Genomic DNA, 23418 nt, shown 5'->3' with positions numbered 1-23418 from the left:
GGATTGTGAGGTTCAATTGGCTCCTATACCCCTGCTCCCGCAGTTCCACAGATCCCCAGATCCATGAGAACAGGCCTTGGCTAGCTTCAATCAAGCTTAAAGCTTCATCCTTCCTATTCCACTTTCCAGACAAGCTTGTTTCTTAGCATAACTCGATCGGGCCTTGTCGGCCGAATTGCTACTTGACGTCGTACCAAGTCTCCGGTGGATTTCTCGGCGTAGATGGCGTAACACTCTCACCACTGGTGTCCTTTCTATCCGATGCTCTTGTTCATGAACTTTGTGTGCGAGGTGAAAAATTGCAGAGATAACTGTGGTGATTCAGTGGTATCCCAGCCTGAACTCTGTCAATCTCATCATAAATTTAGGACGCCGTTGGCAAAGTTTATGAAAGCCTCTGCATAGGGCATAGATTAGTTCATGAGTTCATCGCCTTAGTTCTTATAGGCAGGTAAAAAAGAAAATGCGCACATTCTAGACTGTTGATAAAGATAACATCAGCTGTGTAATTCCGCTCGGAGCTGCCTCATATGGCTCACCGAAACGTGCTCCAAATTCGGCATTGAGTGGTTAGGCCTGCAATTTTACGAAGCTCGGCAATAAGCTTTCATGGTTGTATGTTCATAGCCTCTTGAGCGGACTCTCCCTCGGCACGTGAACAGATCTTCTTCTTCTTATCTTTTGTGGTGTTGTTGGTTCACAGGAAAGTTGGATGGACTGTTCGAATTGACTTTTTTGCTATGATTCCGGTTCCAACAACCGAGCAAAACATGCGCAAGGCTCTATTCTATATGTCACGCAAGCCACTATAGCCGTGACAAGATCGACAACTGCGTTAAGTGGAATCATGGTGATCAAACACCAGTCTGCCTGGCCAGGTAGCCAGATCACAACTTCTCTTGATCAGCATGCATCAAAGGTGGGCCGAGCCAGATTGTCGGAATAACATCTTCGCAGCGACCGTACCTGACATGACAGTAACGGCTTTCTACATTAGCTCCGTCACTTCTCTAAGCTCGGTGCAACCTCATCGATGGGCAGTGTTCCATCGACAGCTGCCAGAGGTTCTGCAATGGCCTCGGGGTGGGGACTGGCATCGACCGAATCAAAGGCTTGCCAGCTAGGCTCGTTGATCTTAGCCTGACCAGCTATGCTCTTGAAATGGTAACCCCTGGCTCGGGGTCTCACTCCAGTTCCAGCAGGGACCTCGGGCTCGTAGACAGTCAGGAATTTCTTGTGAAGCTCGTCAAACTTCTCGGCACTCTCGTTTAGAGCTGCCCGAACGCCTTCGAAGAATGAAGTGAGAGTGGCGTGATTGTGGATTTGAAGTAGGTTCCAGCCCAACATCTCCTTCGCATTCAGTAGGTGTTTAATGAACGCCCGGTGATGCTTGGCGCAAGTGTAGCATTGGCAACCGTTCACTAGAGGCTGCAGGGATGTTGTATGCTCCTCTGACCACATATCGATACCCAGTGGCTGCATGTCGGAGGACTCGGGAGGTGGGAAGGTGAACGATAGGGCGATGCCTGCATCGGAGGCAGTGTTGGCGAAAGGTACCGTGCATATATCGATACCCAGAGCGATCTGTCGCAGAATATCCTGGGGGCTCTTAGATGGTCCAAATGACAACCGCGGCAGAGATCCAAGAGAGGGATAGTTCGCCAGCTCAGGGACAAGGTTAACGTCATAAACTGCAAGACCAGAGAGGGAATCTCGCACGTCTTCTGCAAGATACCGCAAGTAATCCCACTGTATAGGGTACTCGACAGGCAATACAGGAGCAAAGACGGAAACTCCCATCTCCTTTAGACGACCTTTGGGGTCTGAGAGATGGAAGAATTCGTCTACCCATTCCTCGGTTCTCTCAACCATGCGAATTTGACGTTTTGACGTTGGAGTTGAGCTGGAGTGGAAGAGGTCAGCTGGAGGAATGGCGATATCTGGTTGAATGAGTTCAATAGTCTTAGCGAACTCGGGGATAGTGAGATTGCGGAAACCGGTAGAGGTAAAAATGCTGACATGGTGAGCGCCGTTTCCGACAGGTGTTGTCACAGCTGGGAACCGTCTTGGTCCGAGAATAAGTGCTCGGTCTGAAGGGAAAGCAGTAAAGCTCTGAAGATTTCTTGGTGTACCAGGGGGCAACTGAAGAACAGGAGGTTGTGATTTCTCAAGAACTGTTCTCAAAGTTAGACTAACACTCAAAAATTAGATTTAATCTTCATACAGTCTTCGATTGCTAGATACGCGGCATCAAACATTGTGTGCTTGGCGACATTGTCAGGTGTCAAGTGAGGAATAACTCCTCGAGATGCAACAGCGATGTAGTTTGGTGTCTGCATAACCCTTCGATTACTAGCGAATGCTAGACGACCAAGCCGAGCAACACCAGCTTCAGTGGCGGTGGCAGAAGGCTTTAGTAGTTCAAACATTGTTAGTGTTGATTCTTCTGATGTAGGCTGGGCCATCTTGACTTGTGATGCTTGTATGTCTGCTGTACAAGGAGTTTGTGAGTATTTGCAGCAAGGATTAGCCAGATGTGGGGGGTGCGAGTGCGCACTGATACACTGTGCTCCTGCTTCCGAGGTTAAACCGATGTAAGTCAACTCATCCATCGAAGTGATATACCAACGCCATCAGTAGACGTTGGATAATAATTGATTGGATAGTCAAGTAGATTGACAGTAATTTGTAATATCCCGGGGTTTGATTCTTATGTAATGAGAAATTCAAGAAAACTCACGCCGGATTGATGGCACGGGAAAGGTGGGAGACGTAGACTATGGTGAAGTATAACAGGGAAGGCAAGAAATCTTCAGCTTTCATCCTCAGTCATGGAACGACCTAAGTAAGTCTACTTTAGTATATACTTGTGTGAGTTTAGTATAGATTAGTGGAAATTTAGATGAGACTTTTACATGTTTTTTTTTTTTTTTTGCCTTGGCCACCTCAGAAGTTTTTATTGCCTCTGAAAGTCACCGAGAGAAACAACATCACACCTTTGAGTACTTTAACCACACGAGAGAATCTACTAAGTATACCTGGGTACTAAGGTAAAGCAATAGAATCTCACTCCATAGATGGTACTATTTCGCAGCTTTCTTGACTTGGAAATCTCACGAAAAGTCACGGGATGCTCGGATGTATCTTGCGATCAAAATCTACTGTTAGGCCAAGCGACTGCTACATGAAAAGATTGAGTTGAGGGTATCCAATCTACAAACAAGAAAAAAAAAGAAGAGTGGCGAGATTTCAATGCCGGCCTAAAACCGCAGGAGTGAAAGATCCATATGCGAAAGTCCATGAGGTTGAACCCGAGTGCGCGACGCATCATAAAACCGGATGTCACAGCACTCGAGTATTATCGAGCTCAAGTGGGCGATGGCATATGCATTTTGTCTCAGGGGTTTCCGTCTCGGCTTTTTTGGTTCTACTCCTATAAGTCTTTGTAGAGCCCGCCTGGGGAGGATCTTTCTCCTCTAAGCTCTTCGGTTCTGGCTTGGTGGGCTCCTCCTCGTCTTTGGAAACAGGCGGCATTACAGCCACAACCGACGTGATAATGAATAACCCGCAAAAAATGGAAGAAACATATTTCGCTAGTAGATTATTAGTATAGAGAGAGCTAATATTGAAGACTGTGTTTACTTACCGGCTCCATCTATGCTAGCCTCCCTCAATTTATGCTCATTTCTTTCGCTGATCTTTCGTACAAAAGACTCTAGATCTTCTCGCTTGGCAGTCCGAGCAAGGTACTCTCGAAACCTGGCAATATCCGGTTTTCCTTTATCAATGGCCGCAAGACGTTGTTTGATACTTCCAGCCACTTTGTATTCCTTCTCGAACCTTGCTGCAGACGCCATAAGTTTGTCAAGCTCCTCGTCCGTTGACAGAGCACGGAAGGGTGGTGTGGCTCGAGGTGGTCGATAGCGTGTCTGTAGTCCTCGGGTCTGATGCTGCAGGTGACAGATAGGTGGTCGCCATTGGTGTCGTGGAAAAGGTGCTCGGGGGGTTGCGATATGGAATCGAAACAATCTCGAGAATACTGAAGCCCCGGTACGGAGTACGGCGTGACTTTGAGAGAGTGGTTTCTGGAGAGTGGTGATCATGTCTTCAAATGCGTGCTGGATTGATATAATGAAGATGAAAATCGCACGTTTTGCAGAAGAAGTATATATGAATGTCACTGGAAAAGACAGTTTTTATCAAGATCAGCTGGCATGGCAATTTAGGGCACAGATTTACTGGAGCACCAAGCCAACAATCTTGAACTTAGCTGCAAGTTACTTTGCAAGATTGATAGAAACTTAACTGGCGAAATGTAGGCCTCGACTACCAGAATGCTCTAGTCCTGAGAATCTATAAAACTAGGTACCTATGATGCGATGCGATGCCATCCGTCCATCCGTTTGCTTGTTTTGTTATTTCCCTAGTTGCGATGCCTGTTTTGAGTATAATAATAATAACAATAACAAAGACTTGAGAAGGCTGGATTAAGATACAGAAGTTTCACCGAAGTCAACCGAAATTGTGTAAGTTTATTATTAATGAAACTCGAAAACTCCCGAGACTCTGGGTGCTGGGGTTGTGCTGTACTTGGTGGGTGGATGCAACCTCAACTGAGCTGTTGTGCACGTGACACCGTGTCACTCCAAGATAGAGATATGTCGCTATAACCTATAAACTTCCTGAGAATACGCGCCCTTGCTCACAAGACAGTCGCTGAAGAACTTGCATACAGCATTCAGATGTAGAGCCTGGTCGCGTGCATTGATACAACTTACGTTACTGAGAAGGTGAATAAAAGTGGCGCTCGCTGTTCCTGCTTCTTAGCGCACGTCTCACGGGAACTAGGTCCAGTACGTCCGGGCCGCAGGGCTGATGCTATCTCAACCAATCACCATCATAATCTTTCACGGATAGATACAGCGATACCCCAGGGTTACGTCTGACACCCATGTCTCAGTGATGGAGGTACACGATGTAACTGAGTGGACAAAGAGACTCTGGTCTAAAACCTCAGTATGAATTGTCAAACCATCATCGACTCAACATCACCTATCGTCGGTCTCGTATCTCCCCGCACTCACGTCAGAAAAGCAAACAAAAGTGTGACACGACAGGATCCTCACGAAACACCAACGTCGATAAGCGCTCCCCATTCTCCACATTTCCTCTGCATCTCTCGGCACCGGGTCTTCCGGAGCAGGCAAATCCGCCGAGCCAAGCCAAGCCAAGCCAAGCCTAGAGGCCATTAGCCCTCGTATACGCAATCCATTCCTCATATTTTCTTCTATATATCTCTTAGTGAGCTCCCGGAAATGGTGAGACATGAGGACGACGAAGAATCACAACCTCTCATGGCTCGCACCGATTCCATAGAAGTCGGCGTCGTGCCCGTCAGCGGTAGCGGCAGCGGCAGCGATTCTGATCGCGAGAATGCCCATCCTGATGCGCCGCTCGATACCGGAACCACGCTCGAAGTCGACGACAGCGGTCCCTCGACCCCACGGTTCATCCAAGATGAGACTACCTGGAAGAGATGGAATTGGGTCCCATACCCCATTCGACGAGCTTCAAAATGGGTTGCGAAATGGGCTCACGGCCCTGTAAACCCTCAGCCTTTTCGCATTAAACCACTCTTCCCAGCTATCCAGGAATACCCCCTCGTCCTTGTCGAACGCATCATTCCCAGTCTTAAACACCGATTTTGGCTCGTCTTCTGCTATCTATCCGTTTGGATTGTCACTTTCGCTCTCGTCAAACGCCGCGATACCATGGCCAGCGAGATCGAAGGATGGGGCACGCCACAAACCATTGGATGCGGTGTTACATATTGGTCCGCCGGGAACCTGTGCGGGCTGGATGGGAGCGACTGTCGCCCTTTCAATGGCAGTGGTTTCCCATTCAAGTGCAGGGCCTACTGTGAAAACTACCATGTTTTGAACCCCAGAGCGGTTGGAGACCAAGAGCTCATCTATGCGCCCATGGTCGTGGGAGGGCCGGGTACCAATGGGTCTGCCGAGCCTGTGTACCGCGGAGACTCCTTCGTGTGTGCTGCTGCTATCCACGCCGGCGTCGTTTCGAACCAAGGCGGCGGGTGTGGTGTTGTTGAGCTGGTTGGCCGTAATGAGAATTTTGCTGCGTCTAAACACCATGGTATCTCAAGTATAGGATTTGACTCTTATTTCCCATTGTCCTTCCGCTTCGTTCCAGATGTCAAATGTTCCGCGATGGATTCGCGATGGGATTTGTTGGCTGTTTCAACCGTCTTTGCTGGAGTTTTGTCTCTCTTCACCAACTCCGCTCCGCTCTTCTTCTTCACCATCTTCACGGCCATCTTCTGGACTGTTGGTATGGCACTTGACCCGCCGCCATCGAGGACAGTTGCGTCTCTGTTCTCTAACTTGATCGGAAAGTTCCTCCCTGCAATGTTTTGTGCATGGGTCATGTACGACAAGATGGGTGTTCGTCGCACTCTCAAGGGTCTCACAGCACAGGTCGAAAAGACAATATTGTGGCTCGGCGGATGCTGGGTTGGTGGAATGGAGAACTATACCCTCACCTTCATCCCCATTTCGCGCCTCAACAAGCATGATCTGAACCAGCAACCGGGGGCCAGGGCAGCACTCGCTATCATCATAATCGTGCTTGTCGCTATTGTCTGTTCACAGGTGTGGTTCTTCCGGAAAGAAGGACGCTTGATCAAATACCTCAAGCTCTACGCACTCCTTGTCGGGGCCATCCTCATCTCCTTGACGATTCCGAGCCTCAATCTACGGATTCATCACTACATTATTGCCCTCCTGCTTCTTCCTGGAACGAGCATGCAGACAAGACCATCTCTTCTGTACCAGGGACTTCTCGTTGGGCTCTTCATTAGTGGTATCGCTCGATGGGGCTTTGACCCTGTGCTCCAAACCTCTGAAGCTTTACAAGGTGATGCTCAAAAGGGCTCCAAATTACCATCAATCACCGAGCCTGTCATTCACCTTGCCAATGGCACAGACACATTGTCAAACATCACCTTCACATGGAACGAGCCGCCACGGCAGCTGTACGATGGGATCAGTATCCTGGTAAACGACGTCGAGCGTTTCCGTACATACTTCGGCGATGTTGATGCGGAGCGTAGCTTTGTCTGGAGCAGAAACAGCACTTTGGATTTACCAGAGTATTTCCGCTTTGCATATATGGATGGAAGTGAAAGTGGAGATTATACCAAGGCCGGCATCTGGACTGCAGATGGCGATTGGAACAAGATGAAACCCGGACCCTCACGGGCCATGGCCCGCAGTTTGGACAATGACAAGTTGGTTAAGCGATGTAGCCCACTCGGCTGGAAGCTCGCTGTGCATCTGATCAAGCCATTTCTCAACCTTTTATTCAAGATCCTCGCTGAAAAGCTTCCCGATCCACATGGAAAGAAGGTCCCTCCAGAAAATCCAAATTGGAAGGAGGAGGAGAAGTGGAATAACACCATTAATTATATCGCGTCATTGCCCAACAAGACGGTTACATAAGACGAGTCCGGATCTAACAAGTCAGATAAGGAGAAAGTAGCTGGAAATAAGACAGCTGAGACAGGCAAGGCAACGTGCCTTAGGTAGGTGGGTGAATGTCTTTTCGGATAATGGCGCAAGCAAGAGTTAGAATTATTATTACAAGCATGATGATGAAAAAGCGTGATCACCGTTGCATTTCTTTGACCCCTTGGGTCAGGCTCTTGTGCTCTTTCTCTGCTACCTATCTGTGCTACTCTACCTACCTACCTTACTTTACCTTACCTAAGGCAGTGAATAACGCCTAGAAGTGATGGAGAATTGGTAGGTATGACCCGATCAATCCATCAGCAGTACCTATACTAAGCATCTTACCAGCGGAAACACCTTACGTGCCATCCTAAGGTTAGTAGGTAAGGTAGGTAGGTATAGTAGGTACTAGGTAGGTCCCTAGCACCAATTTAATCGTATGGACAATGTAAGACAGTAGGTATGGTGCAAGCTTCTGTCAACAGCGTTTGACAATGCTTCCACCAACTTCGAAATCCAGCACTAGAACATCATCTTCTAATAAAGATCGGCTAGCACACTTTGTCTTTACTGTCTCTGTAAATATCAAATTCTCGATCGCCATCCAGGATTCCCTTCCATCGCCCATCATGCCTGGAGCCAAAGGGCGCAAACGACGACGACGACCACCTCCTCCGCCTCCGCCTCCTCTTCCTCCCATTCCTCCAACTCCGCCCAAAACAACCCCGACCGGGTCTGAGCCGAAAGAATGGTCGGATAAAGACGAGCCTGCTTCTAAAGACTATGCCCCTTATGTTCATTCAAATCTGACACCTCCTGATCCGTGCCCATATCACTACAAGCCCGTCTATTACTTCTTCTACGATAGTCTCAGGCAGCCGGCCAAGCTCCAAATGGTCCTTGAAGCCCCCGAGCCCCCCAAACTACGAAATGCCAGAGTCCGCGGATACTCGCTTGCACCACGCGGTCGTTACACGTCACTTGTCGAAGGTCAACCTGGGTCGGGGGTCCTGGGCAGGGCGGTACAAGTGCAATCTGCTCAAGAGGAATACAAGCTCGGCTGGCACCAAACCAGCGCTTACATGCTTGTCCCATGTTTGATTGAGTTTATAGATGGTCACGAGCCGAAAGAAGTTGCCGGATTGGTATTTATAGATGCTGGCGATCAACGGGCCTGGAGGACTATGCGATTTGATTACAAGGCATGGAAGTCTCAGATTGGAACTCGACTCCCGCGAAATTGGCAGAGAAGCACACTGGAGCCGAGATCATAGTGTTCTAGCATTGTTCGAGGTAGATTCGCAAAAGTATGGTACCATAGCGGAAGCTTATGTTATTTCATTTGCTTGTGTTTGTAATTCTTGACTTCCATCTCTGTTTGTACTCGTGTTTGTTGTACTATAGCATGTCGTCAAATGTGGGGGGTTGTGGAGAGTCAGAACATTGCAAGTGGATGAAACATGAAACCTGAGACTTTGACACTGACTGACAAAAAGGCTTAGGTAAAACTTACGCAAATCTGCCATTATCTTAGTAGAGGGTTTGATTGCTTATTTTTGACACTTGGTCCAAGGCCTGGGGGGTTCTCATCCACCTCAGCACCTATACCTAAGGTACCTTATTAAGTACGTTATCCATACAACTTCAACATCATAACCACCAACTTCATAATACTTCAACTCACAACAGCACAACAAAAATGCCTCCCCGAATCCCCACCGAAGAAGACTTCTCCCCTCTATCAAGCACCCTCCCTCACACTCTCCACTTCCCCTCACCGCCAGAATCAACCACCACATTCCTCATTCTCTTCCACGGTCTAGGCGACCACGATGTTCCTTTCGCCTCTTTCGCCAAGAACCTCAATCTCCCCGGCGTTCTCGCCATTTCAGTGCGCGGCACATCTGTCCTGCCAGCTGCACTTCTCGGTGGTGATAGACCGGGATATCATTGGGGTGACGACCTCACTGTTGATCCCAGCACGGGAGACATTGCGGATGATTCTGGTTTCGAGAAGGCCAGGAACTTGATCATGGAAAAGTTGATCGTGGGACTCCTTATTGAGAAGTGCGGGTGGGAGATGAGAGATATCATTTTCTTCGGGTTTGGACAGGGTGGTTCACTCGCTCTTGGTCTTGCAGCCTCTTTGAACAAGACTCCACGGATCACTGATGTTTCCGAGGGTGAGAGCACTTCGCCAGGTAACAAGAAGTTCAAGGGTGCTGTATCTCTCGGTGGACCTTTACCGCAATCTATGGTGTCTACAGTCACAAATCGCAGCAAGTGCAGCACAAGCGTGTTGGTATGCCAACTTGACGAAGACGCTGTCGATGCTGTGAAGCGAGAATTTGACGATGTCAAGGTCGTCCAGTGGAAGAGACGCGAGGTGAGCATGCCAATGAACAGAGATGAGGTGTTGCCTTTGATGCAGTTCTTTGCGGATAAGCTCAAGAATGAATGGTAGTTCATTGCACGGGGCGTTTAAAATAACAGATTGTTCACAAGGGGTATCATTATATTCATATCCAATCTCAACATCGTGGCTCAAGAGTAGCCTGGCCTTTCGTCTCGACAGCCTGTTTGGAACATCTCAGCTAGTATATCCCATTTTGCAGACTGCGCATCACTTGTAGCTCTGGCAACACTGCGTAGACCGCCACAAACAAACCGCAAGTGTCTATCATAATCGGATTTAATCTCCTTGAGCACGGTCATGAATGGCTTGCCCATCTTCAAGGTCCTCGATTCATCCCTCTCCACATCGTCCTCTTCATCACTACTATCGACGTACTTGGACTTCAATCCAGGTGTTCCCGGCGTAGGCGAAAGGTTTCTGGTCGAGAGTCGAGAAAACTGCTGCATGCGCTCTGTCTCTTTTGTCATGCTGACAGTTTGTGCTTGCTCTAGTCTGATAGCCAGGTCGAGCATATCGAGGAGGCATTCTCTGATCGGTGTTAATCTGCTTCCTAGACATGCCTCGTCAACGACCTGTTTCAAGAATGCAGCATGAACTGTCATCATGGCATCGACATCGTGAGCGTCTTGCATGTCCTGCCTCATCTTAGCGCAGTTTGGTGCCAAGACCAGCGTCGCAAGATAAGTCTGAAGAGTAGTGCAGAACCACAGGAGGTTATTCCGTAGTGAATAATAAAGAGCGCGTTCGTCCCAGTCATCATGATCGACCCAGTAATTCTCGAGGATCTTGCGCTTATGTAGAACATACAAAGCTCTCTTCAATTGCAAAAGAAGAGTAAATATAGCATCATACTGGGTGTTACTGTCTTCGGACAGAATCATGCGAATCGGCCATGCCACCCGATAGTTGACTTTTGTACTGGGAAGTACGGATTTGACAGAGTCGCGAGCCTTGAGGAGTGGCACCTTTAGCCCCGTGGGACTGATATATATGGATATTCTCGTCATGTCGACAAGAGTTGTGAACGCCTCTTGTGCCACACTCGTCAGACTATAGCGGTTGTTCCAGTTAGGATCCAGCGCATCTAGCTTTCCGAACAGGCTGCTAGTCCACGCTTCCGTTGCGGCACCATCAGACATGAAATAAAGCCGCTCCATAGCTTCGAGAGCAGACCAGAGTCCGCACTCTTCAAACAGTGTGTTCCTCAGCGTGGTAGAGGACGTGTTGTATTTGGTCTGGATCCATGCATCAAAAGCAGCGTCGAAAAGCTCTGAGAACGGCGCAAGCTCAAGTCCTTTAGGACAAAGCGTATCATAGTGTAGTGGAGGCTCTTGAATCGTCCATTCCGAGCCTGAGGAGATCCAGCGGCCCAACCGCTTCAAGATTACGATGTTTTTGCCAGCATTGAAGATCTTGGCAGCTGCTGGCTGGAGGAAATTGGGGGCATGCAACTTCCCATCGGCCGTCCTACGCAGCCTGAATTGTTCGCGCCAGATCTTGCTAGGTGATACTTGGCTCGGTGCCTGTGATACAAAAAATATCTTGTCACCGGGAAGAAGTTTGCCCTCTTCCATCCAGAGCCGAATAGGGCGAAGGTAAACATTGAAGCACTCGACGAAAATGCGTGCCAGAAACTCGTAAACGTCTAGCTTTCCGGATAGTTGCGCCATGCTTGCATCGTCGAAGAGAAGCTCAAGATACCGAAAGGTACCTTGATTGGGCACGTTCTGTATCTGAGCGATGATATTTGAAAGAGAATACAATGGTTCAAGAGATGTTGCCAACTCTCCCTTGATCGACAATAAACTGACAACCACATTATTCTCAGGCGCAACAAGCCGTGACTCTATACCCGTTGACTTTCTATCCAGATCGTCGAGACGCTTGGCCACAGTATCCTGGAGAACCTGAATATGCGATGCTCGTTGTGGCTTGCTGACGAAATCTCGCAGAATACCCAATTGTCGTCCTGCTTCAGAGAAATGGCTCAGAAGGGCTTTGTGAGTATCCCATTTCAGATGGCCTATTTGAAATGCTGGGTTGACAGTACCATTGGGTCCAAAGAGTGTCGTATCGAGTCCTTGCAGCATGAACAAAACTTCTCGAACGATCTGGAATTCCGTCACAGGGACTTTTCGAGCGTGACCCGATGCGTCTGTGGGCTTTTCTGTCCGCCATCCTTGCGCTCCTCGAATCTCGTGCAGTTTTGTCATATCCTCGGGGCTGATGATCAGATCTTCGGCTGTTCGTCCAAGAGGGGCCTCAGATGGGTCGGTGCTAGCTTCTGATTCACTCTTGGAGTCATCTTCGTAAAGCTCATCATCTGAGCTGTCGGTGTATTTTATCGTCTTCCATATCGCAGGGTCGTCTTCCCATCCATCTTCCTTGGCAATATCCTCCCAACGCAGTTCGAGCTCTGAATCGCTTGATCCCGTTTTCAGCGCATCCAGGTCGCTCAATTTTGAGTAATATGTCGGTTGATCTGAGAGTTCTAGTATCAAGTATAGAACTTCGGGGTGGAAATTCGAGTGTATTTGTCGGAGCTGCTCCCGGCGCTCGATGAGCGCATCAGCAAGTGCATCTCGGCCATTGACGCGGAATCGCTCTTCTAGACCGTCCAGCTGGTGTTCGACTTCGAATTGATTCGTTCGTAGATATGGATGCGACTTTAGCCTTTGTAAAGCAGCGTCACGCTGGGCCTTGAATCGAGGGTTTGTCTGAAATCATGAATACAGATCCCGAACATGTGATGGAGAGAGGTCATACCTCAGCTGATGAGCCAGTGACAGCCTCAAGGAGCTCTCCGGTGAGAGCGCCCAGCCTTGCAGCAAATGCCATGGTCGTCTCTCATGTCTTGCTCGTTATCATGTTGAATGGCTGTTGTATCATGACTGGTAACGAATAATTTAGCGGGGGTTTCAGTGGTTGATGGCGCGTCAGTCGCGTCAACAGGGTCCAAGCTCCACTACAATGATAGCTCTTATCAGCGCTGATTGGCTTAGCTGTCGTGACATCAGCTTCAATTCCCTATTCGAAACCCCTTTCACATACTTTGAGCTTGAAACGATTCCAATCCAGAGACAATTTGCTCTAGAGCGATAAGTCACATCCTTTTGTCGCTATAGTTGTATATGCTTCTCTCACTCATGGATGTTTGAGCCCCGTCCCCTTCTTTTTTTGGCGTTATAGTAACCCTGGTTTATCTGGCGATATCCTGTCGAGCACAACATGACGGTTGCGCGGCCAGTTCGGGCGTTGATCGCCGGCGGGTGCATTCTCTGGTGTTTCTTTCTATGGCAGATATTCCCTCCATCATGGTCGTTAAGAGGTCCCGGTGATCGCTACTCCAATTTTGAGCGGGATCCCATGTTGGATCGTAAGTCGCAAAGAGCATCGACATCAACTGTTGCTAACTGATATAACAGCTACCGATGAACCAGAAGGAGTGTTACATCGTACGAGTCCGAGATATGCCCACGATGCGAAAAATACGGAGCGCATTGATGCGACGCTATTAGCGCTGGTGCGGAACGAGGAGGTGGATGCCATGGTCATGTCGATGAGGGATCTCGAAAGGACATGGAACTCCAAGTTTAACTACCCCTGGACATTTTTCAACGATAAGCCTTTCACGGAAGAGTTCAAGAGGAAGACAAGAGCGGCTACGAAGGCGAAATGTAACTACGGTACGTCTTGTCTAGGAAGAGGAGAGGAGAGGAGAGGATATGCTGATACTACGACCAGAACTCATCCCCAAGGAACATTGGGACATGCCCTCTTGGATCGACGAAGAGCTCTTTCAAGAATCCGCCAAGATCCTCGAAAAGAATGGCGTCCAATACGCAAGCAAGATATCATACCACCAAATGTGTCGATGGAACAGCGGTCTGTTCTACAAGCATCCAGCCCTGAAGGACATTCGCTACTACTGGCGTGTCGAGCCTAACGTGCACTTCTTCTGCGATGTTGACTACGATGTCTTCCGCTACATGCACGATAACAACAAGACATACGGCTTCACTATCAACCTCTACGACGATCCCAAAACCTTACCTTCCTTGTGGCCCGAGACAGTCAAGTTTCTCGCTGAGCATCCCAATGCAATCCACGAGAACAGCGCTGTAGCTTGGGTCACCGATGATGTTCGTCGACCTTCCACAAATAGAAAGGCTCAGGGATATTCGACGTGCCATTTCTGGAGTAATTTTGAAATTGCGGATATGTCATTTTGGAGGAGCAAGACTTACGAGGACTACTTCAACCACCTCGATCGTGCAGGCGGATTCTTCTATGAACGATGGGGTGATGCTCCAGTTCATAGTATTGCCCTTGGTCTATTTGAAGACCAGAGCAAGATTCATTGGTTCGTATTCAACCTTTCTTCCACATGCAGTAGACTAACAAAACATGCCAGGTTCCGTGATATTGGATATCAGCACATCCCCTTCTTCAACTGTCCCAACTCACCAAAGTGTAAGGGCTGTGTAACTGGCCGTCTCACTGATGGTGAGGCCTGGCTGCATCGAGAAGACTGTCGACCCAACTGGTTCAAGTACGCTGGTATGGGCTAACAAGCTTGTCTCATATATAACATTTTGACAATATTTGATGCATAGAAAGGGGTACAGAGTTTTGATTTCTGGCAATGTTGACAACGATTTGGCGCTGGTGGGAAGCTATTAATGTTCAAGCAAGCTGCAAAGGGGGTATCATGATGGACAATATCTTGTCTGTACGAATTGGAAAACGCCCTTGATGATGATGCATTAGATTCGAGAATAAATAAAGACGCTATCTCGCTTGGTCTTGAAAGTAATGGGTATAATAGATAGATGTCTACAAGGCTCCGTAGACCGTCACCACGCCTGATGTTCCACCAACGCAGAACTGATCTCCCCAACCATCCTCCCTCCACGCCATACAACTCACAACATTACTCCTCGCCTTCTCCTTTCCATCCCGGCCAACAGCCTTCTTCTTTGGTTCAAATCCTTCTGGCCCCCAAGGAACCGTCACCTTAGCCGCCAACTTTCCCGTCAACAAATCCCAAGCCCATATCCTTCCATGTCCGTTGGGTGCAGGCTCACTGGCCATGGCATCGCCAACCACTACATACTTCTCTTTGCCGCCCAGCAGCGCCTGCAGCTTGACATCTTCGTTCTTCCATCCTGGGTCGGTGTATGCGCGTAGGCAGGAGCCATTGTCGCGGTCCATTAGGCGGAGTTTGTTGTCGAGACTTCCGACCAACATGGTGCGTCCGTCGCGGGTGAGACTGAGACTCGTAATGGGTGCGCCTATCACATCGGTTGTGACTCTTCCCATGCGGATATCGTAGCTGCGTACACGGCCATCGACGCTCCCTGCGAGGACTTCAGGGCCACGGACGACGAGACATGTTACGGCATCGTTGGCATCGTCGAGAACCTGTATGGGCTTAAAGCTGTTGCTCTTCGTATCCCACAATCTCACCGTAGTGTCAAAGCCTGCGCTGACGATAATAGAATCACCTTCTCCCGCAAAGCTCACACAATTAATACGAGCTGTATGGCCATGAACGTTACCACCAAATCGCTTAGTCGTAACAGCAGTGCTCACGTCCCAAAGGAACACGCTGCGATCACCACCAGCCGACACGAACCGTTCATTGTCGGCCGCGACAGAGAGGCTCAAGACTTCATAGCCGTGAGCAGCATAAGTCTGAATCAGTCGACCCTGAGGAACAGCGCTGTGACGATCACCGGGACCAGATGTGCTGGGAAATGGGTTGTAGAGGCGGATAGATCGGTCCGCAGAACCGGTGAGGATGTATGTGCCTGGAGAGGCGGAGTATGCAAGGGCATGGACCGGGCCTTTCGGTGTGTGTTAGTGTAAGCGACAGCGCGGCATATGCCTTGAAATTGCTACAAGTTGGTGGGATATGACATGATATGATATGATATAATGGGATGGGTACGCCACGCCTGAAGCCAAGAGCGAAATGTATGGGGGAACTAACCATTGGCGCCCAAAAGATGAGCGGATGGCTTATCTGGAAACCCCATTGCGAGGTATTGACAATTATTGGTATTGTCAAGTAAAGAGTGAGATGAGGGAAGCTCTGACGTTTCTGCGGCAAATGCATGTTTCCAGTGCATTACCTAATCAGGCTAGCTGCATATCTCTATGCAGCACGATGATTATGGACGTTGCTGTAAGTGTAAGGGAAATCGGGCTAATTATACGGATGGATAGCCACACTCCCTACTCCCCCCTCCCCTTAACCCCGACCGTTACAATACCTAGGTACTTAGGTACATACTGACCTACTCCGTATTGTACGTACATACTTATGTACATACGAAAAAAAAAGGTCACTGCAGTGTAACCATAGGCCACCTTGCAGATGCAGTTTCATGATGATGTACATGGAGAACATGCGAGGTTATTTGAGAAAAACAAGTACCTCATATGCCGAGAGACACGTACGTATGTGCGTGCCATGTCGGCTTCTTTTGGCAGTAGACGAGATAGGAAGCTGGTATTAATTACCTAGGTTCGTAGATGAGGCTACGTTGGTCAAGCAAGCAGTACGTAAGTACTAAGGCAGCTGTATCGTGATCAAGTTAGGCATCATTTACAACCAACAACCAATATCTTACGACATAGAATCTCAATCCCACTCACTGCAAGCAGTATTGAAATTACAATGTCCCCGTCTTTGCTGAGCTTTCAGCCGAGGATACGATACCTCCCCTCCGCCTTCAGTTCCACCTCTGTCTAGACTCTGAGGCCATCAAGAACCACTTACACAACCCACAGCTTCGACGGCCCCCAACCAACAACAAACCCTCCCCCAAAGTTGATGCCGGGATTCCCTTCCCTCGAGTCCATTCTCATCCACATATTCCGCTATCCCGCCAACCAATACTCTGCCAAGCCTCTTATCACAGGCTTCACATTACCCTCATGGGGCATTTCCGAGCGCTTGTTCCCAGCATAGCAGCCTCTCCTGAGGGAGCAACAAAACCCAAGACTTGAGAAGATGATGCTAAAATAAACTCAGCAAAAGATATCCCAAACTTGGGCCAAGTTTGCCAAAATATTTTCATCACTTAGGATAGATATCCCAAGTTTTCTTTCTTCCCCTAGCCTCTGTGCTTACTGAATTTGGTACCATGTTCGTTCGTGTGTGCTCAGGTGCTGGGGGAAGAGAGGATCCTTCCGAGATACGAGATCAGCGCCTATGAGATTGTGTCAGTCATGATCCATATTGTTGCCGCAAACGGATAGCCGTCCATTGATGTGAGGAGGAAGGCATTCGTGGAGGCACGAGTTGCAGGGCCTTTTGGAAAAGAGACGTCTGGCCGTAAACTGTGGCAACGACACATGGGCTTGAGAGAGTCCGGCTCTAACATGAGAAGGGCATGTCACAGGAAGATCACGCCGCACACTAGACATGGTGGTATCCACGAAACTACTCAGGTCCCTTGTCAAAAGCGCCCCAGACGGTCTTGTCTCAGCCTGTAACAACCACTCGAGGTGATTCAGGTTGGTCAATCACTGCAAACAGTATTTGCTCCGAAAGTCATCTCATCTTGTCTTCTTCAAGTCCAACAAAACGCTGGACGTCAATTACATTTCAACAGACTTGGTGTGGACCAGATGCCTAATCATCTTGGTGCCTGCCTGGCTCAAGAACGCTCAGCTCACTCGAGATCAAATCTCAGAGGGCAAGGCGCCAGAACTCCTTCCTTTATGTGCGTAGTAAGATATATCGTACAATGGGGAATAATATAGAAAAACAGTACAATTCCCTCAATCCGGGAACGAACAAGCGACAGGGCAGTCAATCGACTGCCTGTCATCGTATGCTATGTATATAACGCCATATCCCCCAATTCTGATGCCCAACACCATGCCTGCAGTGTCGTGAATGCAGCAAGATGCAAATGATACAAAAACGGTGGAAAAATCAGCTTCGTGTGGCCAGTGCCAAATATTTCATGCAATCCGCTTGCTCAAATCATTGTAGATAGTAAATGGTATCCATATCCCGAGGATACAGCTTCTCCATTGGGTTGTTGATTTGCCAACGAAGGATCTTCTCTTCTTCACGTCCTTCAGAACTGTAAAAGACTCGGTAGCCTTCCATAGGACTGACCGGTTGGCTGCCTCGCTCTCGAATGCGATGCAGCATTGCTAGGCGTCCATCAATCGCCTCTTGCGCGTTCCGCACATTGTCCCAAATAGCAAACATGGCCTGAACCACTCCCTGAACCATGTGCACATTCTCAATGATGTCGCTGAGGTGAGAAAGACGTCCACTTGCGGTGAAAACATCAACAGCTTCCGTCAAAACCATGGCTAGAACTGGTGCAGGTCCGCTGAGGACTGTCTGCCCTCCACGATGAAGTCGTACAAGTGCCTTGGCCATATCCAATACTTGTGTTGCATGTTCATAGCATGTTTGTATATTGTGAGATGTAACTTGAGGCGAAAGGCGTCCTGCTGCCAGTGTATGGCGGCTGAGCTTGATCATGGCATGGTTGTAAAGAAGGTGCATGGTCAAAAAAGGTCCCAACTCCCCAGCCAGCGCTGCAGACTCAAGATTCGAAGCGGTAAAAGCTAACCGGGAAGGCAAGGCGTTGCGCCACTCTTGAATGCGCTTCAGGATTCGTTGGGATGGCTCCAAATCCGTTTCCATCACATTCGCTCGTCGAGCCATTCTATAAATCCGGCATACATCGTTAGACCATATGTGTACCATCTGGACTAGGTAAGCTGAAATGCCAAGCTCACGGTCTTGCGCCGTAGCAACGCCGGAGACGTAAGGATTGAAGACGGGAGCGAATCCATCCATCTCACGCTCGAAGCTCTGACCGTCGGCGGGTAGGCGGATATAGACATCTTCGGCGTTGATCATGGCCAAGTGATCAGGAAAGCGACCGTCAAGGCGCTCTAGCATGTAGAGAGACCAGAAAGTCCTTCTCCTGGCTTCACAGTACCCAGCCTTGTTCATTCCGAACGGAAATGTGACGAGGCCGGCTTCCTTTGACTCTTCGATCTCGACGTTCAACTGAAGGCAAGCTGCTGAAGCCACCGCAGCTGATATCATCTCACTAGCTTCAGATGAGCGAGAAATTGAAATGTAGTAGAGTGCCAGTAAAACTCTAGTCTGGACCAACTGGATACAGTTGGCTGTGGTGAATTTCTGAGCATAGTGCGCAACAGACGCGTACTCAAAGGCGATGGATTTCGGTCCGCCAGAAAGGGCAACACCAACAGCGAGAATGCTGTACAGGATCATCAAGTCCTCTGGCGTCTTGCGGTGTCCTGGGTTTACAACCCATGCCTTGAAGACGTTCTCGGGGATGAGTCGCACGATCATAGTGCTGTCGAGGTGGACGAAAAAGTGAGAGATCACAGACCGAATAGACTGGGGGTCGGACAGGGAGGGGTCAGTTCGCCAAGCTTGGTTGAGCACGTCTTCGGAAATTCGAGGGAGCTCAATTGCGGGAGGCTGAATGCGGACGTGAGGTCTGGGAACCTCAACAGGCGGTAGTGCATGCACTGGCTCACCCATCGAAACGTAACTATCATAACCCGATCGAAGCCTCTTGTGTGAGCCTGACTCTGGAGACTGGGGACGGAGAGTAGTTCGTGGCGACACCGGCGAACTGTTCTCACTCTCAGTGGGTATGGTAGGCCCATTCAATGTCCGGACATCGTCAAGCTCAGCCGGTGGTGTCGACGGTGAAGTGTTATGCCCCCCTCGAGGCCTGGAGAATGTTAGCAAATCTGATCCGGAGAGATTGATCGAAACGAACTTACGCATTCTTGAATTTGCATACGCGACCAAACTTCTCGCACTGAACGCATCGAGGATAGTCAGGATCACATTTTATTTTCTTCTCACGGCATGTCACACATGCAATCGCGAGTCGTTTTCTGGGCTTCCCAGCCTTGGTCACACCCCAGTGAGCGTTTACTGCCTCACCATCAATTACGGTCTTGCAGTGACTGCCATCGTCATAGAAGTAGCACATTCCCTCGCCTGGCACTTCAGTGGCCCTGACAAATCTAGGTAAGAAATGTGTTCCGGTCCAGATCTTCGGGCCCAGTCCATCTTTTGAAGGAACACCATCAGTCGCCGTAGTGCTTGGTGTTGGTGGAGGGATTGGGGCTCCTTGTGAAGACCCCTGATCATTATAAGCGGGAATCACACGTTCCTTGGGACTTGGAAAGTTAAGCCGAAACTGGTCTTGTGGCGGTCGAAATGAACCATCTCGAGATCCCAGAGAGTACTCAGATCGACTTTCCTGATGCGCAGACCATCGACCAGATTGCCCTTCAGTAACTGACTCTTGGCGAGCATGTTCGCCATTGCGGAATCTAGGAGAAGTTGAACCAGAGTAAGACCGTGGGAGGCCATGGGCTGTGTGTCGGTCCGCATCGAACTTGTTGTCGTAGGTGCGAGGTTGTGATAATGAAGGTGACAACGTGGGCGGGAAGTATGATGTTGAACGATGTCTGTCACCAGATGGGGCTCGAGTGCGATCCAAGGGAGATGTAGTAGAATAAGAGTTGTTGTGCTCTGAAAGGGGCGAGTGTGCTGGTCGGCCAGCTGGTGGTGGAGGCCCGAAGATACTACTCAAGGAAGGAAGTTGTTGTCGAGGTGCAGCTTGTGTGGTCGACTCTGGCCTTGACTGTTCACCATTCATCTTCGAATCTGCAGGCATTTCTGTTGTCAGAGACTTGTCATAGTTGTTCATGGAAGGCGATGTAGGAGCTGGCGAGATCCAAGGTCGATCCGCAGATGAGTTAGTAGAATAGGTCGATGCGCCAGGGCTTGTCGACTCTGGAGGAGTATTTGGGAAAACCAAACGAGGACGAGAATCTATGCTAGGTAAGACACCCATTGAGAGGACTGCTCGATATGGCTCGAGTGGCAGCAAAAGAGCATTTGAGGCTGGAGAAACACAGCTGTAAAGGAGCTTCAAGGTCGAATAATGTAAACCGGCGCCAAATAATTGGTGGGGGAGGTCAGCAATTATCTATCCCCCTCGGATCGGATACAATGATTACACCAGCGGCGCGGCTCTTTTTGGGGCCAGCGTTGCTAAGACAGGCCACCGTAAAAGACGCGGTGGTACCCCAATACGGATAGCCCAAGACCAGGAACAAGCTGGTCTAGGAAGGGAAAGGAGGGGATGTACCAATCCTAACACGATCCAAACTGTCGGGTTGGGCGTGATGGTTTAAGACTAGGAGAAGTCTACCAGAGTTGTCGGCCGATCCTCACCAAGTATGCATGGTTAGAAGTCACAAACGTGCAGAGAGGGGGAAAGAGAAGCCTCCATCTGATGAAAAACCAAGATGGTTGAAGAGCGATATAGTCGAGAGAGTTGCCAACTTTCAACATTGGCTGGTTGGCGATGACCGCCAACCGCTTGGTTAACGACGACCGAAGCGCCTCCGCGCAGTAGAGGCGTGGGCGTGGACACTTTTGCTGGGTGTGTGGCCTTGGCTCCTTAGATTTGCGACAAGACGGATCAAAGAACGCCCAACGGAGGTATCCATCCCTGTCCCAAGTTTCTCAATCCCAGTCCCCAATCCCGCCACGCGAAATGCGAGTCCCAGAGCGCCTCGTTAGAGGTGTGCCGTTGCCCACACGTGTACGGTGAATATCTGTGGCCTTATTTGCATGGGACATAATGGGTCCAGGCTGGATGACTTGCGGATACTAGCGCAGATGTCGAGCGATCCCAGGCTGCTGGCCATCGACGCCAACGGCATTGTGGGTACAGTACATGGCATGGTGTGCGAGCCAACCCAACGGCTCTCGTACACCCCTAAGCAGCCCAGTGCTTGATGATGATCCTATCTGCAAGGATAGAGCATGGGTTGCCGGGCACCGGGGGACGGGGCCGGGTGGGCGTGGCACGCCGATTTTTGGGAGTGAGTGTGTGTGGCTGAAAGATGGATAACTGACGGCTAATGGATTCCCAAGGCCCAGATTACCAGACGCTGGCGTTGCGGCAAGCGACCAGCGGCCAGCGGGTTGTGGGTGGTTGTGGATGAGCTCCATCATGCCGCGCGCGACACAAGCCAATCTTCAAAAACGGGGTGTATTTCAGCCAGAAGGCTCTCAACAAGAGTCAGGGAACCCGCCAAGGGGTGGCGCCTTGCGTCAGCAAGATCCCTGATTTAGATTAGGAAACGGGAAGTAAAACCCAGGATAAGCAGTTGAGTAATTAATAACATGCATCGAAACGATACCATCGCAAATTTGTTCAAATACCCAGGCTAACAATGCCTCAACACCTTCCTCCCTTGGTAGCCAGGAGAGAGACTAAACGAACCAGGGTCTGCTAGGAGAGTTCCTGTGAGCCCGTCTAGAACTTCAGCTCTTCCAGAAAGATATCCTGGTACGGGCGGCCGCCAGTAGCCGCGCTTAAACGCTCGAAACAATTTTTTAAAGTAGATAAAGTTTATATCGAACTCTTTTTCCCACTCCATGTCGTGCAACGCAAAACAGTGAAGGGCCGTTGGCCTTGGCCATCTGTCAGAAACTCCCGTGTGGCGTTGGGTAAAGACTTTGATCGCTGAGTGTTGTGGCGCTGTTGGTAGAAGTGTATAAGCATGTCACACAGAAATACCTGGCTCCTGTAAGCCCTGCTGTATGTAGACCAGTTCCTCACAGCCCTCACCTATGCCATGCATGTACCGGCAGGGCACGGGTATGTACGCAGAGTGCCGTGAACAAACAGAGGAATCGCCGGGTTTCTGAAGACCCCGCTGGAAAGCATAAAAATAAGCAACAGGCTACTTCTAATCAGCCAATATAGTCGAGTACTTCTAGCTCCGTAAAAGTGCTCTCTAGGTAGTACTCAATTTCTCAGCAATGATTGGGCAGGAGGGGGAACAAGTGCATTTTGCCCATCGAGGTGATTGTTGTCTGTCGTGGCCATAGCTGCGCGAACACATTCACAGTAAACTGAATCGCATTGACCTCTGCTTGTACTCGGAATCACGCCAGTGACAGTACGGAGTAGTCGAGTCAGGATGTAAATAACAGCATATATTGACCCCTGGAGCTCAGCCCGTCGGACTTCTATGATCCCACTATTGACCCAAGTGCGGTATCGTTTAGCGGCTTCGTCTGGACTAATGGATCTGTACCACCTGCAGCTTGGGGTAAGACGCTAGAGGACGAGCGAACATTGAACCTCGCCAACGCACTATAAATTACGTTTTGTGAAGCTGGACTGATGACAATGATATAACGGGGACGATAGAATAGTTTCAATGCTCGATCGCCGAGCAATGCTGGTGGACTATAGTCAATCCGAAACTTTTGGCCCAGCTTGTACTGCGTCGTCAGAATTGTATATGGCAAGCATGGGTAGTTAGCAATTCCGCCTTTCAGGTACAAAAATGTCACACCTTTGGAGCGACGAGCTCATGATCCGGCTCGTATACTCGGGCAGGCGGGAA

At 49.4% G+C, this 23418-nt stretch overlaps 9 protein-coding genes across 9 annotated transcripts; 4 read left to right on the top strand and 5 right to left on the bottom strand.

Moving 5' to 3' along the window:
• Positions 1–1002: 1002 nt before the first annotated feature.
• On the bottom strand, positions 1003–2465 carry FSUBG_4977 (queuine tRNA-ribosyltransferase; the record flags this gene model as incomplete). Its single annotated transcript, XM_036683023.1, has 2 exons — positions 1003–2174; positions 2225–2465. The coding sequence occupies 2 exons, from the start codon at positions 2463–2465 to the stop codon at positions 1003–1005; spliced, it is 1413 nt and encodes a 470-aa protein (XP_036539456.1).
• An 877-nt stretch (positions 2466–3342) lies between these two features.
• On the bottom strand, positions 3343–4103 carry FSUBG_4976 (uncharacterized protein; the record flags this gene model as incomplete). The annotated part of the gene is made up of 2 exons (XM_036683022.1): positions 3343–3593; positions 3647–4103. 2 exons carry the CDS (start codon positions 4101–4103, stop codon positions 3343–3345), a joined length of 708 nt encoding a protein of 235 aa, XP_036539455.1.
• A 1212-nt stretch (positions 4104–5315) lies between these two features.
• On the top strand, positions 5316–7517 carry FSUBG_4975 (LCCL domain protein; the record flags this gene model as incomplete). The annotated part of the gene is made up of 1 exon (XM_036683021.1): positions 5316–7517. One exon carries the CDS (start codon positions 5316–5318, stop codon positions 7515–7517), a length of 2202 nt encoding a protein of 733 aa, XP_036539454.1.
• Positions 7518–8155: 638 nt separating this feature from the next.
• On the top strand, positions 8156–8800 carry FSUBG_4974 (poly polymerase; the record flags this gene model as incomplete). The annotated part of the gene is made up of 1 exon (XM_036683020.1): positions 8156–8800. The coding sequence occupies one exon, from the start codon at positions 8156–8158 to the stop codon at positions 8798–8800; it is 645 nt and encodes a 214-aa protein (XP_036539453.1).
• Positions 8801–9225: 425 nt separating this feature from the next.
• On the top strand, positions 9226–9990 carry FSUBG_4973 (hydrolase; the record flags this gene model as incomplete). The annotated part of the gene is made up of 1 exon (XM_036683019.1): positions 9226–9990. The coding sequence occupies one exon, from the start codon at positions 9226–9228 to the stop codon at positions 9988–9990; it is 765 nt and encodes a 254-aa protein (XP_036539452.1).
• Positions 9991–10070: 80 nt separating this feature from the next.
• On the bottom strand, positions 10071–12780 carry FSUBG_4972 (gamma-tubulin complex; the record flags this gene model as incomplete). The annotated part of the gene is made up of 2 exons (XM_036683018.1): positions 10071–12659; positions 12709–12780. The coding sequence occupies 2 exons, from the start codon at positions 12778–12780 to the stop codon at positions 10071–10073; spliced, it is 2661 nt and encodes an 886-aa protein (XP_036539451.1).
• A 390-nt stretch (positions 12781–13170) lies between these two features.
• FSUBG_4971 (mannosyltransferase) lies at positions 13171–14513 on the top strand (the record flags this gene model as incomplete). The annotated part of the gene is made up of 4 exons (XM_036683017.1): positions 13171–13318; positions 13368–13628; positions 13687–14305; positions 14357–14513. 4 exons carry the CDS (start codon positions 13171–13173, stop codon positions 14511–14513), a joined length of 1185 nt encoding a protein of 394 aa, XP_036539450.1.
• Positions 14514–14778: 265 nt separating this feature from the next.
• On the bottom strand, positions 14779–15983 carry FSUBG_4970 (beta-transducin; the record flags this gene model as incomplete). Its single annotated transcript, XM_036683016.1, has 2 exons — positions 14779–15791; positions 15938–15983. 2 exons carry the CDS (start codon positions 15981–15983, stop codon positions 14779–14781), a joined length of 1059 nt encoding a protein of 352 aa, XP_036539449.1.
• Positions 15984–17944: 1961 nt separating this feature from the next.
• FSUBG_4969 (nitrate assimilation regulatory nirA) lies at positions 17945–20840 on the bottom strand (the record flags this gene model as incomplete). Its single annotated transcript, XM_036683014.1, has 2 exons — positions 17945–19700; positions 19753–20840. The coding sequence occupies 2 exons, from the start codon at positions 20838–20840 to the stop codon at positions 17945–17947; spliced, it is 2844 nt and encodes a 947-aa protein (XP_036539448.1).
• Positions 20841–23418: the final 2578 nt, after the last annotated feature.

This window comes from Fusarium subglutinans (assembly GCF_013396075.1).
Source record: "Fusarium subglutinans strain NRRL 66333 chromosome Unknown NRRL66333_c0000045, whole genome shotgun sequence".
NCBI classification, from domain to species: Eukaryota; Fungi; Ascomycota; class Sordariomycetes; order Hypocreales; family Nectriaceae; genus Fusarium; species Fusarium subglutinans.
This window is presented reverse-complemented; position numbering and strand designations above follow the sequence as displayed.